The sequence below is a fragment of the Pempheris klunzingeri genome, chromosome 4 (assembly GCF_042242105.1).
Source record: "Pempheris klunzingeri isolate RE-2024b chromosome 4, fPemKlu1.hap1, whole genome shotgun sequence".
Classification (NCBI taxonomy): domain Eukaryota; kingdom Metazoa; phylum Chordata; class Actinopteri; order Acropomatiformes; family Pempheridae; genus Pempheris; species Pempheris klunzingeri.
This window is the reverse complement of record NC_092015.1, coordinates 19,499,329-19,514,092: the sequence shown is the minus strand read 5'-3', so window position 1 is coordinate 19,514,092 and position 14,764 is coordinate 19,499,329. Positions and strand designations below refer to the sequence as shown.

General features: G+C 43.6%; 4 protein-coding genes across 4 annotated transcripts; 2 read left to right on the top strand and 2 right to left on the bottom strand.

Annotated features, from left to right (window-relative positions):
* Nucleotides 1-78: 78 nt before the first annotated feature.
* cfap45 (cilia and flagella associated protein 45) lies at nucleotides 79-3,553 on the bottom strand. The gene is made up of 12 exons (XM_070828751.1): nucleotides 3,467-3,553; nucleotides 3,217-3,341; nucleotides 2,926-3,024; nucleotides 2,505-2,649; nucleotides 2,236-2,400; nucleotides 1,929-2,107; nucleotides 1,594-1,723; nucleotides 1,313-1,459; nucleotides 1,043-1,156; nucleotides 765-958; nucleotides 374-598; nucleotides 79-279 (listed from the first exon to the last, which is right to left on the bottom strand). The coding sequence occupies exons 1-12, from the start codon at nucleotides 3,467-3,469 to the stop codon at nucleotides 213-215; spliced, it is 1,593 nt and encodes a 530-aa protein (XP_070684852.1). The 5' UTR covers nucleotides 3,470-3,553; the 3' UTR covers nucleotides 79-212.
* Nucleotides 3,554-4,371: 818 nt separating this feature from the next.
* Nucleotides 4,372-8,680, top strand: slc37a4a (solute carrier family 37 member 4a). The gene is made up of 8 exons (XM_070828748.1): nucleotides 4,372-4,824; nucleotides 5,203-5,435; nucleotides 6,195-6,438; nucleotides 6,856-7,014; nucleotides 7,111-7,196; nucleotides 7,421-7,534; nucleotides 7,637-7,775; nucleotides 7,934-8,680. The coding sequence occupies exons 1-8, from the start codon at nucleotides 4,677-4,679 to the stop codon at nucleotides 8,098-8,100; spliced, it is 1,290 nt and encodes a 429-aa protein (XP_070684849.1). The 5' UTR covers nucleotides 4,372-4,676; the 3' UTR covers nucleotides 8,101-8,680.
* Nucleotides 8,681-8,701: 21 nt separating this feature from the next.
* On the bottom strand, nucleotides 8,702-11,075 carry trappc4 (trafficking protein particle complex subunit 4). The gene is made up of 5 exons (XM_070828749.1): nucleotides 10,861-11,075; nucleotides 10,503-10,677; nucleotides 9,539-9,642; nucleotides 9,161-9,287; nucleotides 8,702-8,978 (listed from the first exon to the last, which is right to left on the bottom strand). The coding sequence occupies exons 1-5, from the start codon at nucleotides 11,033-11,035 to the stop codon at nucleotides 8,900-8,902; spliced, it is 660 nt and encodes a 219-aa protein (XP_070684850.1). The 5' UTR covers nucleotides 11,036-11,075; the 3' UTR covers nucleotides 8,702-8,899.
* A 201-nt stretch (nucleotides 11,076-11,276) lies between these two features.
* On the top strand, nucleotides 11,277-13,985 carry rps25 (ribosomal protein S25). The gene is made up of 5 exons (XM_070828750.1): nucleotides 11,277-11,341; nucleotides 11,936-12,025; nucleotides 12,151-12,334; nucleotides 13,705-13,803; nucleotides 13,917-13,985. The coding sequence occupies exons 1-4, from the start codon at nucleotides 11,339-11,341 to the stop codon at nucleotides 13,797-13,799; spliced, it is 372 nt and encodes a 123-aa protein (XP_070684851.1). The 5' UTR covers nucleotides 11,277-11,338; the 3' UTR covers nucleotides 13,800-13,803; nucleotides 13,917-13,985.
* The last annotated feature ends 779 nt before the right edge of the window (nucleotides 13,986-14,764 follow it).

Below are 14,764 nucleotides of genomic sequence, written 5' to 3'. Positions count from 1 at the left end.
TGTGAGAGGAAGTAGTAATGTCTCAAGTCACTTTATTATTTTTTTAGTTTTATTTTGCATGTTGTGACACACTGTAAAATAAAAAGAGTTCATTCCAGTGACTAAAGCTTTTAAAATAATGAAAGTGCAAAAGGTCCATTCTTATCTATGTATCTATCCTGACCCTGTAAAATGTGAAGTCTTCACACCATTTGGATCCAGGTTTGTGTGAATCAGAGCCCCAAGGACCAGGCCTTCCTCTCCACTTCACCGCAGTATTTTTCAGAGAGCCCTGTAGCCCTGCACATTGACACACACCAGGTTTATTCAGTTAATGCACACACACACTCACTCGGTGGAATTTGTAAAGGTCTGTTAACCAGCCTTTACTCACCTGAGCTCCTCCAGCTTCTTTTCTTTGATGTCATCCAGGCGCATACGTCTCTGCCGGGCCTCCTCAATCAACCGATCGGCTTCCTTGAAGACCTCTCTGCGCTTAGCGACCGCTGAGAGCTCGTGTTCTTTCACCTGACATTGGATGGACTCTGCGTGACGGAGCATTTTCTGACACTGCTTCTCCTCAGCCTCCTTCTGTCTGATGATCGAGTCCTGCTGCGCCCTGCGTGGACAAAAATAGAAGTGGTAAGGGAAAATAATAAAATAGTGTGACTGAATGTGTGAAATACTGAGTGCATTGTAACAGCACCTATTGAACCGTCCTTGTAAGTGTTATTCCACTTTTACACTGTATCCTAAGGTAATGTGATAAGTTTCTTGTTTCTTACTTCAGCACCCTCTCAAACTCTGCTTTCTCACGGCCAGCCTCGATGGACAGGAAGTGCTCTTTGCAGCGAACTTGCTCCACACGAGCCGCCCTCAGCATGGCCTCCTCCTGCGCTTTCTTTGACACCATCTGTTTCTCTCTCCTTCTCCATTCTCTGTCTGTAACTTCTTGGTTCCTCCGAGCACGGAGCTCATCCTTCCAAACACAAAAATTTGGACACACTGGTTGCTTTAATTGTCATCCAATTCATCTTAATGAGCTGGTGGTTTTACTCCTGACCTGCTCTGCCTTGTAGTCTTTTGCTCTCTCTTGCCGGGTTCTCATCCTGGCAATCTCCAACTCCTTCTCCTTCTTGATTCGCCTCTGCTCTGCTTCATATTCGGCCTCCCTCTCCTGCACAGGTCATGAAATGTCAATATATGAAAAGAAAATATTTTAATGACAGTATAAATGGAGGTTTATGGTGTGAACTGTCTCTGTATAACTTAATCTTATTGTATTTTCTGTGCTCAGTGACTGTCTATGCAGATAATTTGCCCGTCATCTGACCATTTTTTTTTTGCGGTATTCTATATCTTTCATGTCAGCCAGCTTCTCCTCTTCTCTCCTCTGCTCCTTGGCTCGCATGGTCTCGGCATTGATGCACATGATCTCCTTGTGGAGACGCTGTTGCTCCTCCCTCCTCTTCTCCAGGGCCTGCAAGAATCAATTGCAAGACCAATCAGAAGAGACTGCACCACACATGTGGTGGAGTGACCCTCTGAGCTCTCTCTGTGTGTAACTCTCAGTGTTTTTAGTGTTAGTGTGTGTTGTCTCTGCGCTGCCAGCACCTTGAGGTCCTCCAGGTTAATTTTCTCCTGCTTCTCTCTTATTAGCTGTTTCTCCATCTCTTTCACCTCGTCTTGCATGCGCTTCTCGTCAGCACGGAGCTGGATCTGGTTCTTAATTTGCTGCATCCCCCTGGAGTATAACACAGACACAGCATACACTCACTAAACTGGAAGCTCTTTTCCTTTCCTGCTAACCAGTAGCCTGATGAGTCTTATCAGAGGCATGTAGGTGGTGTGGGTGGGTCAAACATTTACCTTCCCTACAACAAAATGCCATTAAGTTTAAGAATATTTTTTTTAACTTCATGTGGAGATCAATCCATAAATAATTTCACCTGATCCTTTGTTGTTTGCGCAGGTCATCAATTAGCTCCATAGTCTCCAAGGCCTTGCAGCGCTCCAGCTCCATCATGGCATCCAGGCGCTTCTCCTCATCTGCCATCTCCGTGTGGATCTGTTTCTTTTCCTGGATCTGGGCATCACGTGTGGCTTGGCACTGTGCACCCAGAATCAGCTGAGGGGACCACACAGACGCACACACAAGTATTGATGCGTTGATGACATTCATACAGAAAATCACACATTCATTTTCAGGCACCTTTTAAACCGTTAATGGTCTACTTGTCTGCAGCTGCTTCCCACCTTGTTGAGCTTTTTGATCTCGTCCTCTTGCTCCATCCTTAAGGCGTTGGCCCGCTCCACCAAACGCTGCGCACGTTCCTTTGCCTCCAGCTCAGTCAGAGCGTGGTTCTCCTTACGGGACAGGTCTGCCTCGTAGATTTGATGCTTCCTTTCCTCTGCAGCTTTCTAGATAAGGAGGGTATAAAAAAAAAAACCTGAAGGGATTACTGTCGCATTTTAAATCTGGAAGTTAAAGGGCAATTTTGATTGTAGTTTCTCGTGTTTCCTACGATTTCCTCTTCTTTCTTCCTCTGATAGGCCTCCGTCAGGACCTCCCTCTCTGCCTTGGAGACAACCCGGGACGCTGAGACAATCCGCTCAAACTCATCTGATGGCAAAATGATGGACTCTCCTGAGGGATCCTTAAATGGGATCCTGGCATTATGACAGGCAGTGGTTTGTTATATGTGCTGTTTGGGTTTCAGTACAGCAATCATTAAATTATAAACAGCTTTACACTCATTATTTCATTCCTAAGATTCGGTGTGATTGTAAAGTAGGTTTATACATTACTTTCTGTTGCGACCACTTTTCTAATTTGATTTATATTATTTTGAAATTGAACTCTATTGATAAAATGCAAGATGTTCTTCATACCCACAGACAAACAGACAGACAATCTTTGGAGTTTAACAGGGAGTGTTTGCCAACCTGAGATTGCGAATGAGGTCTTTGGTGATGATTTGAAGGGTGTCTCCATCCTGTTTCCTCTGGGACTGACACTTGTCCCTGAAGGCTGAGTCTCCACGACTGGACTGTGATGATGTCTGGACTCAGTTGGCAACATCCCATAAACCCCCCCACTCATAACTTGTGATGTGTCCGCTCTTGCAATATAATATTATACTGTTTATCCGATGTTAAAAACACATGCAATAAGCCTAGGGACATTAGAAATGTTAAAAACAAGCTAAGCTAAGTGGACTACAATATGTATCTCACTCACTCACCGTTTTTGGGCTCCCAAACAGGGTCTCGTCCACCTGAGAGTTGGGGGCCCTGGTGCGGTACCGGCGGGTATGAGAGCTGCTCCTGGAGGAGCTTCCGGTGGAGCTGGATCCCAGCCTCTGCACAGATTTACATTAATGCTCTATGTGAGCTGTGTCTCCTCTATTAATTATGTTAAGGTTAGCAGCTGACGCTTATGTGGACAGTGTTATGGCGCTGCTGCTTATTGTAGCCTATAACTTACCATGGTGCTTGGTGTTTGCTGTCCAGGCCAGAGGAGAATGAGCGAGCAAGCACGCGTGAAAAGGTTTCCAGTTTGCTGTCAACAAACTTTAAATGTCGTTTAAACGAGCTGAAGGTTTTGTCTTGAACGCAGCTAGCTTACTCGTAAACTTCACAATTTCGGGCATTCTTTGAAGGTGTTTGTCTGTTGCCATGGGAACGGTCACGCGGGCTGAGGGGAGGAGGGGCCAGTGACGTAACAGTGTCACGTTCCCAGCGTCAGGAAAAATAGACCCATATCTGGCAAATTGAAACTAAGAAAATATAGTTAATATTCTTTTTGTTAAAGCCTTTTAATGGCGTGTCACAGCTGTGGTTAATGACGTCAGCGCTGCTGACACACGGCGGTGTGTTGGCCGGGCGGCGCCACTTAATCCGGATGACGCGGAAACTTCACAGACTCTCATTCAGTCGACATAAACGGCACTGAAATGAAACCCGAGGCAGCGATCAAAAGACAGAGCAGCAGTGAGGTGGAGAACTGTCCTACACGGGAAAGAGTTGGACATCCAGAGGTATCAGAGTGGCTTGCCTCCACTAAAGGCTGTTTTTCTACGTCTCTTCACATCTTGCATACTGCCTTATTCCTTATTCACACTCACTTGCCCACAATGACTGTGAAATCTGTTTCTGTCTGTTAGGTGTCCTGCTGTTGAGGATCACACACACACACACACACACACTTGGAGAGGAGCCTCCCTCTGGTCTGCAGTGACTATTGGACCCCATAGTAAATCATTAACCAGATCAATCTGAGGACTCCTTCCATAACATCCTCAGATGGACACAAACAGCAACAAATGAAAAAAAGAGCACTGTTCAAGTACTCTTTCTCTCTCTTTTCACAAATGTAGTCCCTAAAGAAAACCACAGATAGATCATATGCAGCGCTGAGGTCACAGATTGATTGAATTGTTTTTTCCTTGCCATGCAGGACATCCCAGCAACTCAGATTAAATCAGCTCTGGGCTAGACAAGTTGACCATTAACCTCCCTGCTGATTGCAAACAGCTCTCTGCGTAGAAGCAGCTACTTCCATACAGAGGATCCTGAAGCAAAGTTCACTGTCACAGGCAGCAGAAGTCTGTCGTACGCAGGAGCTTGCTCCCTCCTTTGGATCTGTCCGCTGTTCTCCCAGTTTCTGCCGTTTTTACAGGACTAAATCTGCAGCCATGGCTACAGCAAGTTACGGATATTACCGAGCCACTATATTTCTGGCCATGTTTGTAGGCTACACACTGTACTACTTTAACAGAAAGACTTTCTCCTTTGTGATGCCTTCTCTAATGCAAGAAATTAAGATGGACAAGGATGACCTGGGTATGAGACTTTTGATCTTACACTCACTTTATCACTGATTGTCATGTTTTCTAAGTTTTGCATAAGAAGGAGCACAATTCACATCTTAGATTACAGTACAGGTCGTATTTTAAATTTAACATTATGCTTTCTTTAAAAAGTTGAAGTACAAAGCTGGGTGAATTCTTTTACCCCTAAAATATCAACATTGTAAGCATGGCCGACAAGCTTCTTTATATGCTGTTATATAGACTCTAGATTACAGGTGCACTTCTATCATGCGTTATGACATTAGCAGCGTGCTTTACAGAGAACTGTATATCAATTTAGGACCAGTAAATGCTAGAAGATACGTTTGATCTATGCACAAACCTCTTCCCCTGCCCTCCTTCTGTTCAGGCATGATCACCAGCAGTCAGTCTTTGGCCTACGCTATCAGTAAGTTCATCAGCGGCGTCCTTTCAGACCAGATCAGTGCCCGCTGGCTCTTCTCCATTGGCCTGTTCATGGTGGGAGGCATCAACGTGGTCTTCTCCTGGTCCTCAACTGTTGCTGTCTTCTCTGTCCTGTGGTTTCTCAACGGCCTGGGCCAGGGCTTCGGCTGGCCTCCCTGCGGCAGGGTGCTGCGCAAGGTACCTGAGCCACGTGCCACTGTGCCAATGTGTCAGTGCTGCAATGTACAGTGCTGGCATCAGATCTGACCTGTGTACTATAATGTAGGACACCTTGTACCCAAACGTAAACAGTATTATCTTCACTTGTAGGTAGACACACAGTCCAAATCAGACACATGTGACAGCCCAAAATAAGGAGTTAAAATACAAACAAGAAACAAGGCACTCAAATTATACTATTTTTTATATCCATGTACCTAAAATGATAAAGTAGTATGTTGTTCTAATGTTGGCTTTACAAAATGTGCATAGTATAACATAAGCAAACAAATTCATAATCGTTGACTAATTTTGATTAAAATGTTAAATTCTGATTGAATTTGGCAGAAAATTGGGTGTTAATGTAAAGCCTCCCCGGCTCATAGCAAGAATCCAGTTGAGAAAATGTGCTTTAAGGGCCTTTTAATATCTAACGAAATCCTCTACATCAGTACAGCTTCAGTGTTCTTCTATATTCCAGACTGACATGCATGTCAGTGTAATAGATGACGCCAGTGTTATGATGCATGGACAGTATGACTGTCTGACCTCACTGATGTGTAGGCTGTCACATCATCAACTGTCAAACGAGGGTCATTCAGTTATTACCTGCTGTCGGTCCAGAACACTGCTCTGGTCCGACTGATTGTCCCTCCTGTATATCGAAGACAAGGTAATGACACTTACTGTCAGCTCTGTTATGATTTCATGCCATTATTTCCTTTTCTCTGCTCTCAGTGGTTCGAGCCCTCTCAGTTCGGGACGTGGTGGGCAGTTCTCTCCTGCAGCATGAATCTGGCTGGCAGCTTGGGCCCCATTATCGCCACAGTGCTGGCCCAGAGTTACAGTTGGAGAGCGATATTGTCGGCATCTGGGACGACCTGCGTGGTGTTCTCCTTCGTCTGTCTGCTGCTCATCAAGAATGAGCCCAAGGACGTGGGGCTGCCCAATATAGAGGCAGCCGCCAAGAAGAGCAAAGGAGGTGAGACTGACTTATTAGATTGGATCATTTCTAAGAACTCCTCTGATTGATTAAGAATCAGAAACTAGTTTTGGCACAGGACGTGTGTTTAAACATAAGCAACACTCAGGTCACACATACCTGTGCATTGTCCAGATGTGTGTGTGTTTTCATACAGCATGTGGCTCTTGTGTTGAGACCAAAGGTCGGTGACTCGGTGGACTCCGTACCCAGTGCGCCCCTCACATGCCACTTGTGTGATCCATATCATGCACTGGCAAAGTGAGAGAGCAGTATGTATAGTGAAGAGATGTTGTAAGCATTAGTCAGATTAAAAGATCTTTCCCAACCCTGGCACAGTTATGTTACACTATTACAGACATGTGTAAAAGTGGCATATAGAAACACTGGGTGGCTTTCTGCCTGCTTCCTGTTCAGGATCCTCCGGTGATGAAAGCACCTTGTTTGAGTTTCTGCTGTCACCCTACCTGTGGCTGCTGTCTGTGTCCTACCTGGTGGTGTTCGGGGTGAAGACGGCCTGCACTGACTGGGGCCAGCTGTTTCTCATTCAGGACAAGGGCCAGTCTACACTCATGGGTACGGAAGAGAGGAGTAATTGTTGAGAAATGACGGTGAGAGCTTCGCTTTCATTAGCTTCTAGTTTCCTGTGAATCACTGTGCTCTTCTTCATAGGTAGCTCATACATGAGTGCCCTGGAGGTCGGAGGCCTGTTGGGCAGCCTCGCAGCAGGTTTCCTCTCTGACAAGGCTGTGGCCAAAGTGAGTTTGCATATCATACACATCTGAGTAACTTTAAATACTGTCTGTTGCACAGCTTTGATTGTCACTATTAAATGTAACTCATCCTACATCTGTTTATTTTCTGATTTGGATAATGATGCAGGCATTTAATGAACTGGATTTTGCAACAACAGAGACCACTAAAATTCTGCTTATAGGAAACCATACCAACTTGTCTTTATGTATTTCCTTATTTTGTACAGCAAGGCTTGAGAATCTATGGCAATCCCCGCCATTTCATCCTGATCTGCATGATGGCTGGGATGTGTGTGTCCATGTACCTGTTCAGAGTCACAGTTACTGCTGACAGCTCGAAGGTATCTGACATCCTGTTGGACGACAGTCGATAGCCGAGACATTCGTTAATGCAGCACAGTGCATGTCAGGCTCATGGATGTATCTCTCGTTTGTGCATTCAGATGTGGATACTCTGCTTGGGAGCTGCTTTTGGTTTCTCCTCCTATGGACCAATAGCGTTGTTTGGAGTTATAGCCAATGAGAGCGCCCCATCCAACTACTGTGGGACGTCACACGCCATTGTTGCCCTGATGGCCAACAGTAAGTTGGCTGGGCTTCATTTCAGAAGCGTGTATCAGCTACTCATATGGAGTCTGACTGAATAGTTAATAAGTGAGACTTTTAACTCTAAACTCTAAACTAAAAGCGTGAATTTTTATGTTCTCTAATGGTTGTTGTGAACTTTGTGTTCTCCTCAGTTGGTGGTTTCCTGTCTGGACTACCATTCAGCACCATTGCCAAACACCATGGCTGGGAAATGGCCTTCTGGGTAGCAGAGATCACCTGTGCCGTCTCCACCATAGGATTCTTCCTGCTGCGCAACATCCGGACAAAGATGGGCCACGTGTCCAAGAAGGCAGACTAAAACCTGATACCTCATCCTCTGCACCCATAGGAAAACAGGATACTTTGAGCCATCACTGTATTTTCATATTTTTCTTACATCAATTTTTTTTTTTTTTTATATATATACCACCATATTTCCTCAATCAGTCCAACAGGACATAAACAGAAATGGAAGCTCAGAGAGGTTGAGCAGATTTTGTGTTAGAGGTGCTTTTCTACGTACATTATTTACGGTCTGTGAACATGACATCAATAACTCTAAGCGTGAATTTGATTTACTGCACATCACGTAGGTCATATACTGAAATGTGGCACAAACACAGCTAGAGAATGGTTGTTTCTCTAAAGGCAACTGAAGTATTTCAATGATAAAAGCACAAAACAACAACTTGGTTTAGAAACTGGTGTATTACTCAATGTCTGTTTTAGTAAAACAGCAACTTTGTAATATTGAATCATAAATGGAGGTTTAAGGCTTGCACGATACTCATCTGTTTAGTAGAATGAAAAAACTTGTGGTTTTTCTTGTGAGAACAGTCAAAAGCTTGAATAAATGCTACTTTGTTGTTAGATCGTGCAGAAATGCAGTATTTCCTCAGGCAGAAAAAAAGGCAATAACATTTACATACAGAACGTCATTTAATCTTCAAGTATTTACAAAAAACAGCCTATTTACAATAGTGCGACACCAACCGGGGAAAAGAACCAAAGAAAATCAATTTACTTTCTTCCTCATCAACTCAACTTAAACCACAGTCACGTGAAATCAGTCTGTTGTGGTTAGAAATAAAAGCACATTGTATCCAGTCGTCTCTGGTTTAAGATCCAACTCCAAAGTTGCCCGCTTTCTCTGCGATCTCTAGTGCGCCCTTCAGATTCTGATCAAAGAGTTCACACCTGAAAATCAGAAAATAAAAGGTTTACGGGGACATCAGACGACACAAACAACTGCATGTGTGGTTTATCAGACGCTGGCCGTTTAGTGAAATCTCACATGTACCAAGTACTGAATACTCATTTTGAGACCCATAATAACACAACAGTTTGCGAGGCAAAATCCTCCTGGTTCCTCCTGTTACCTGATCGGCATTTCCAGAGAATAGAACGGGTTCTTGAGGGCAAAATCGGAATAGATCTCATAAATCTTCCTCAATAACGCATCAATACCAGATTGACGAGGGTCCGCCAGCACGATGAACTTTATCCCTGAAATAAAGAAGGTGGAACAAGCAGTGAGATGGATGTCAGTTTAAAATTACTGCTGTCAAACATAAAATGAGTAAATGAGGCATGTTGATGGGTCGTTTTAAAAGGGTCTTACTGAGCGGGCGGATTGCTAATGGGTCCATGGGACTGAATATCACATGTGCTTTTATGACAGTGGTCCATGACTGACAACAGCATTATTGCACAGGTCTTTTCTTTCCCCTGCAGTAACACTCTCTCACATCACTGACCTGTGAGAGTCTGGAAGCAGTGGAGCTTGAAGACGTCCGTTTCCAGCATCTCAATCCCAGAACTGCCAGCCTCAGGGGACAGCTGTGAACCTATAGCAAACAACCTTGAGAGAAAGACAAAAACTGTTAGTTCAATGCTTGAGATAAGGATCCGGCGATGCTGACTGGTGCCAGGGCTAGCTTTAGGTGGTAGGCTTCATGGCTTTAAACATGGAGCCAAGCACAGGTGAAGAGAAGGCTTTGTTCCTGATCTACCGTGTGGACCCAAACAGGACAGCAAATGCAGCATGGGCTCTCATCACAAATCTCTCACGCCATTTCAAAAATCTCCAAATCTGCACAAGCCTAAAAAGGATTTTGGTGTATGAACGTCACTCCTACAATACAAATGAACTGATGTGTACTTACAACCTGTCTCTACTGTACACATAGAGGACTGATCTTAATTGATTCCAGAAAAACAAGAGCAGATACCCTGAGATTCTGTAACAGAATTGGTATGGGGGTAGAAAAAGACGTGTGCCTAGTTAGAAACCAATGTTCTTTCTCCATTTTTTTTAATGTGGGAAACACCATTTGTATTCTGTTTTGTAAAGCCTTTATTGTTTGCATCCTTTCTTAGTGTTATTTGCTGGCATTGAAAGCAATTCACCGTAACAAGTGAGGGAAGATTTAGGTGGTAAAAATCTGATGGTTGCAGCAGAACCACCTGCCCCTCACCAGGCTGACTCCATCTGCCAGGATCACTGCCATTCATTAGCAGTAATTATTCTATTCCCCTCACAGTTAAAGAAAATGTGGGCCTGATTGGAAAAAGTCAGGATTTCACAGAGAACCCCCAGAGCCCCTACGTCCTGTCTTAAGCTCAGTGTGTGTTTTCTTTAATGTTTGCCAAAACTGAGACTAAAGGACTAGTCCACCCCACTGCTCGTCTGTGTAAATGTGAAGCATGATTGTGACTCACGAGTGGAACATCGATGCCAGCATCAGCTTCTCGTTGGAGCTCAGACGTGCCCGTCCAAAGCGAATAGACACCGGATAGTTTGAGGGATCCTTCAAGTATTCGAGGATGTCCTTTCCCTCTGCTGTGCTCTTGCCCATCACATCAACTCCGTTGATGGACAGCACTGCATGGCCCACTGAGGAATGAAAACGTAAACATTTAGGACTGTCTACATATGCAAGGTTACAGTAAGGCCACTTTAAATGCAACATCAATGATCACACAGGCTGCAGAATAGGACCACTTAATCAGCTAGCTAGTTGGCTAGCTAGCTACGTTAGCTTGTAAAATAAGCTAACGATATGCTGTGAAACGTTACCTCTAATTCCGTCCCGCTGTCCGAACGACACGACGACCTTTTCATCGTGATGCTTGAGCACTAAGTCTAAAGGGTAGCTGAATGTTTTCTCGGCCTCAGCTCTCGGGACATAGTTGTCATATTGGTAAATTAAACCTCCAGCCTTGTTCACCACATACACACTGAAGATCACCATCTTTGCAACGTCCAGCTGACAGACGCGTCACGTGACTGTGTCAAACGGCACGACAAATGTAAAGAAGCTCATATTTAAGATAGTTTTAGCTTTAAATGATTTATTTTTATTCTTTGTATTTATCTCAAAACTACCGATGTAATTGTTGTGTGTCCCTAACAATTATCAAAATAATTTGAAACGTCGAAACAAGAAAAAACTCAATTTCCCATAATTCCCTGTTCCATTTCCGCATATACAGGTTGTCTAAGGGGCTCTTGCACGGGTGGACTTCCTTTCGCTCCGACATCTTGACGAGGAAACATGGTGAGGACAGTTATTACACGTTTTGTCGAAACAAATGGTTTATTCCCCATGTTTCTAGAACTCATATCAAGTTCAAACTACTCGGATTGTCTGTCTGACAGATGTGTGCTTTCCTGCGCTGTGAAGAGAGCGTGTGGACGAAGCAAACTGTTGATAAATTTTACCATTTAGCGGCTGGCTAGTTAGCTAGCTAGCTCGCTAATTCCACCATGCTTTCATGCTACACTGTGGACACAGAAAATGACCCGAACAAAGTTGCCTCTCACAATGTCGCATAAATGATAACTATAAGTGACACTGACAGAACTCTTACACAGTCTTTTTATCGTGGGCATTAGTAACGAGCAGTGCCTATAATGAGGTTAGAATCGCTCTCCGTAGATGCAGACAAGGCCGTCACATGCCGGCCAGCCTGGTTAACCTCCGGCTGCTGGCTTTATCAGCCGGGCATGTTAGTCTTCATCACCTTACTGTAGAAGAAACTAGATACGTAATTACACCGACAGTCATGCATATTTAGACAGGTCCCCCATTTAGCCAAAATTGAAGTTTAGAGGGAGCGCTAGGTTGTAACTTGTTGTCCTCTGCTTTCAGCCTCCCAAGCAAGATAAGAAGAAGGACACTGGGAAGTCCAAGAAGGACAAGGACCCAGTCAACAAGTCTGGAGGCAAAGCCAAGAAGAAGGTATGCTGTGGTGTTGATTTTCATCCTGGATTGGTCCTTCAGCTGTGATGTGATTGCTGAATAATTGGATTGGGTGCACTGCCTCCCTAATCACAGTATCAACTTTTCCATCTGATTCTGAGCAGAAGTGGTCCAAGGGAAAAGTGAGGGATAAGCTCAACAACCTGGTCCTCTTCGATAAGGCCACCTACGACAAGTTGTACAAAGAAGTCCCAAACTACAAGCTCATCACACCCGCTGTCGTGTCGGAGAGGCTGAAGATCCGTGGCTCTCTGGCCAGGAACGCCCTCCAGGAACTCCTCGCCAAAGGTGAATTTGTAGCTCCAGATGGTGCACACAGGATTAGTCAATATTCAGAAATTCATACAAATCAAATGTATGTATATTTGGGTTTTACACATGTAATATAGATGTATTATTAGGGCTTGACTGGAGGTGGTTAACATGTGCTGCATCATACGACACTTAGATGATGATGATTAATGTCATACGCTAATTTCACAATGCGTATTGTTTTGAAAAAATGATCCCAGCTCATCTGCTGCATGATAATGTGCTACGTACCATTGTCCTGCACCTGTTTAAAGAATTGAATACATTGACAGTCTCACTCTTTGGTCGTGTCCAAGTGTTCCTGACAGAATTGCTTAATTGTTGTTCCACAGAAGGTGTATTTGTAAAAAGTGGAAATTTGGTTAAAGGAGCTTGGCATCACATTTTTTGATCTTCTAGAAAGAGTGGGTCCTTGTTGATTATAGAAGTTTAAAGTTGGAGCTGAACTGAACAATGGCGACACTAACATGTTTTGCCTCCTACAATATTGTGATGCAACACTGAGCTCATCCCATCAATGTGTCCCATAATGCGCAGCACTGCGCATTCGCTGTGTCTGGCATTTATAAATGTTTACGCACTACATTTCAATGCCAAAGTGTTTCTTTTGTAGCAGCTCCATCAGTTGTTCCAAATTGACAGTGATGTGCGTGGGTAATGTGCAGCGTGACTGCTAACATCACTAGTCATAGCTGCAGTATTGCGTTTGTCATTTCTTTTGAAATCATTTCGAGACCCTTCAAAATACCCCAAGTACAAATTGCTAGGTGAAAGCAAGAGGTCCAGCAGTGAATGCTATTTCAAGCAAACTGTTTATCTAAAGGTGAATTTGTTTTGTGTTCCGTATGAAACCTGGTAACAAGAATAGTTTGCGTTCAAATAGGAACTTAAAATTAATCGGGGCACCATCACATTTCAGTGACTCATGGGCACTCAACCCCATTAGCTTACTATGTCACTGAAACAAATGACTTTAACTGCATTAACATGTATAAAGCATGAATAAGTTGTCACCAACTGTGCAGCTCTGACAAATGAACCTGTTACTAGTCCCACACATAGACCTGCATCATTTGCAGGTGGGATACTGTAATGACATTGGAAACGCTGTATAATTACAGTGTACTATACTATTCTGTATAATTACTGGAGCCAGACTCAATTTATTAATCTGGCTGTGGGCACTGAGCATTGTGATGCAATGGCTACATTAACTGTGTAGCCAAATGCATATGATGCCTTTTTTTTGGTCTCTATAGTGTCCACTATAGCGCTGATGATGTAAATCTGTGGATAAAAATAAGAATGTGCTGACAGAACATGGCCGGTCCTGCTTTGTCTTCCAGGCATGATCAAACTGGTGTCGAAACACAGAGCACAGCTGATTTACACACGTAACACCAAGGGTGGAGATGAGGAGGCTGCAGCAGAGAAGGCATAATCAGGTAAACTGCAGAAACTGTACAGCTGCATGCGTCTCATCTGTCAGTTTTTTTTTTTTTGTTTGTTTTTTTATACAAGCAGCATCCACTGACCTGCAGCCTTTTTTGTCTTACAGGTTCTCCTGTTTGCTTCCTTTTGATGAGCTGTTTGTAATGAGAGGTGAATAAAAACTGTAAAGACAAAATCTCAGCTGTCGTTGTATTTGTTTACTGTTGGTGTGTCGGTACAGCCAGGAAAATAACTCAACTCTGAAATCTAAACGTGAAGTTGGAAAATAAGCATGATGCTGACTAATGTTCTATGACGAGGGTGGTACTAATAAAGCATGAATCAAGAAGGCAGGACAATTTTGTTCCTACTGTCTTTTGAGACAGTATTGAACTGCTGGTGTCAAGTTCTGCACAGACAGGTGATGCACTGTCTGCTTAATGTTCTGTAATGTTGGGGTGAATTAAACAGGCAAGAAAAAATATCCTGATTGGCAATTGGAATGATTTTTCATTCCATGTACAAATATGCTTTTGAAATTCTAATGGTGAAAACCAAGTTGCACAATATGCCATAAAGCAATGGAGGAGGTGCTGCTTGGATCTGACAATGATCTAACACAAAGCAGGTGCTCCAGATGTATGACTAGGGAAACGCTGCCCAAAAGAGAGGGAATGGATTCCTCTTAAAATGAAGGCACATTACTTTGTTCGTGAAGGAAATTTTAAAGGGGTTTCGTTATTGTGTCTGACCAATATGTCACATATTGGTCTTGTTTTTAATCACCTGGCCATGATATAGGAGTTCTAACTTTTGTGCCTGTGCAAAGCAGTGTCTTGAATTATTTATGTATTTTTCATGGGTGGACAAAATTCACATATGTGGACACTGTGTTCAGCAGACATGCATTCAAAGCTTTCCAGGTATTACTCTGTTCTAAGCAGCACCCATGGGATGAGCGAATGTGTTCACACC

Bases quoted from the DNA above. Each gene is read 5' to 3' on its own strand.
- rps25 (XM_070828750.1), top strand. The intron at 12,026-12,150 runs GTATGCTGTGGT...GATTCTGAGCAG, and splicing joins GAGGCAAAGCCAAGAAGAAG to AAGTGGTCCAAGGGAAAAGT. The intron at 12,335-13,704 runs GTGAATTTGTAG...TTTGTCTTCCAG, and splicing joins CCAGGAACTCCTCGCCAAAG to GCATGATCAAACTGGTGTCG.
- slc37a4a (XM_070828748.1), top strand. From the start codon at position 4,677: ATGGCTACAGCAAGTTACGGATATTACCGAGCCACTATATTTCTGGCC. The intron at 5,436-6,194 runs GTACCTGAGCCA...CTCTGCTCTCAG, and splicing joins GCGGCAGGGTGCTGCGCAAG to TGGTTCGAGCCCTCTCAGTT. The intron at 7,015-7,110 runs GTACGGAAGAGA...TCTTCTTCATAG, and splicing joins GGGCCAGTCTACACTCATGG to GTAGCTCATACATGAGTGCC.
- trappc4 (XM_070828749.1), bottom strand. From the start codon at position 11,035: ATGGTGATCTTCAGTGTGTATGTGGTGAACAAGGCTGGAGGTTTAATT. The intron at 10,678-10,860 runs GTAACGTTTCAC...TTCATTCCTCAG, and splicing joins ACAGCGGGACGGAATTAGAG to TGGGCCATGCAGTGCTGTCC. The intron at 8,979-9,160 runs GTAACAGGAGGA...TCTGATTTTCAG, and splicing joins TCTCTGGAAATGCCGATCAG to GTGTGAACTCTTTGATCAGA.
- cfap45 (XM_070828751.1), bottom strand. The intron at 959-1,042 runs GTCAGGAGTAAA...TGTGTTTGGAAG, and splicing joins AAGACTACAAGGCAGAGCAG to GATGAGCTCCGTGCTCGGAG. The intron at 280-373 runs GTGAGTAAAGGC...GTCAATGTGCAG, and splicing joins AAGAAGCTGGAGGAGCTCAG to GGCTACAGGGCTCTCTGAAA.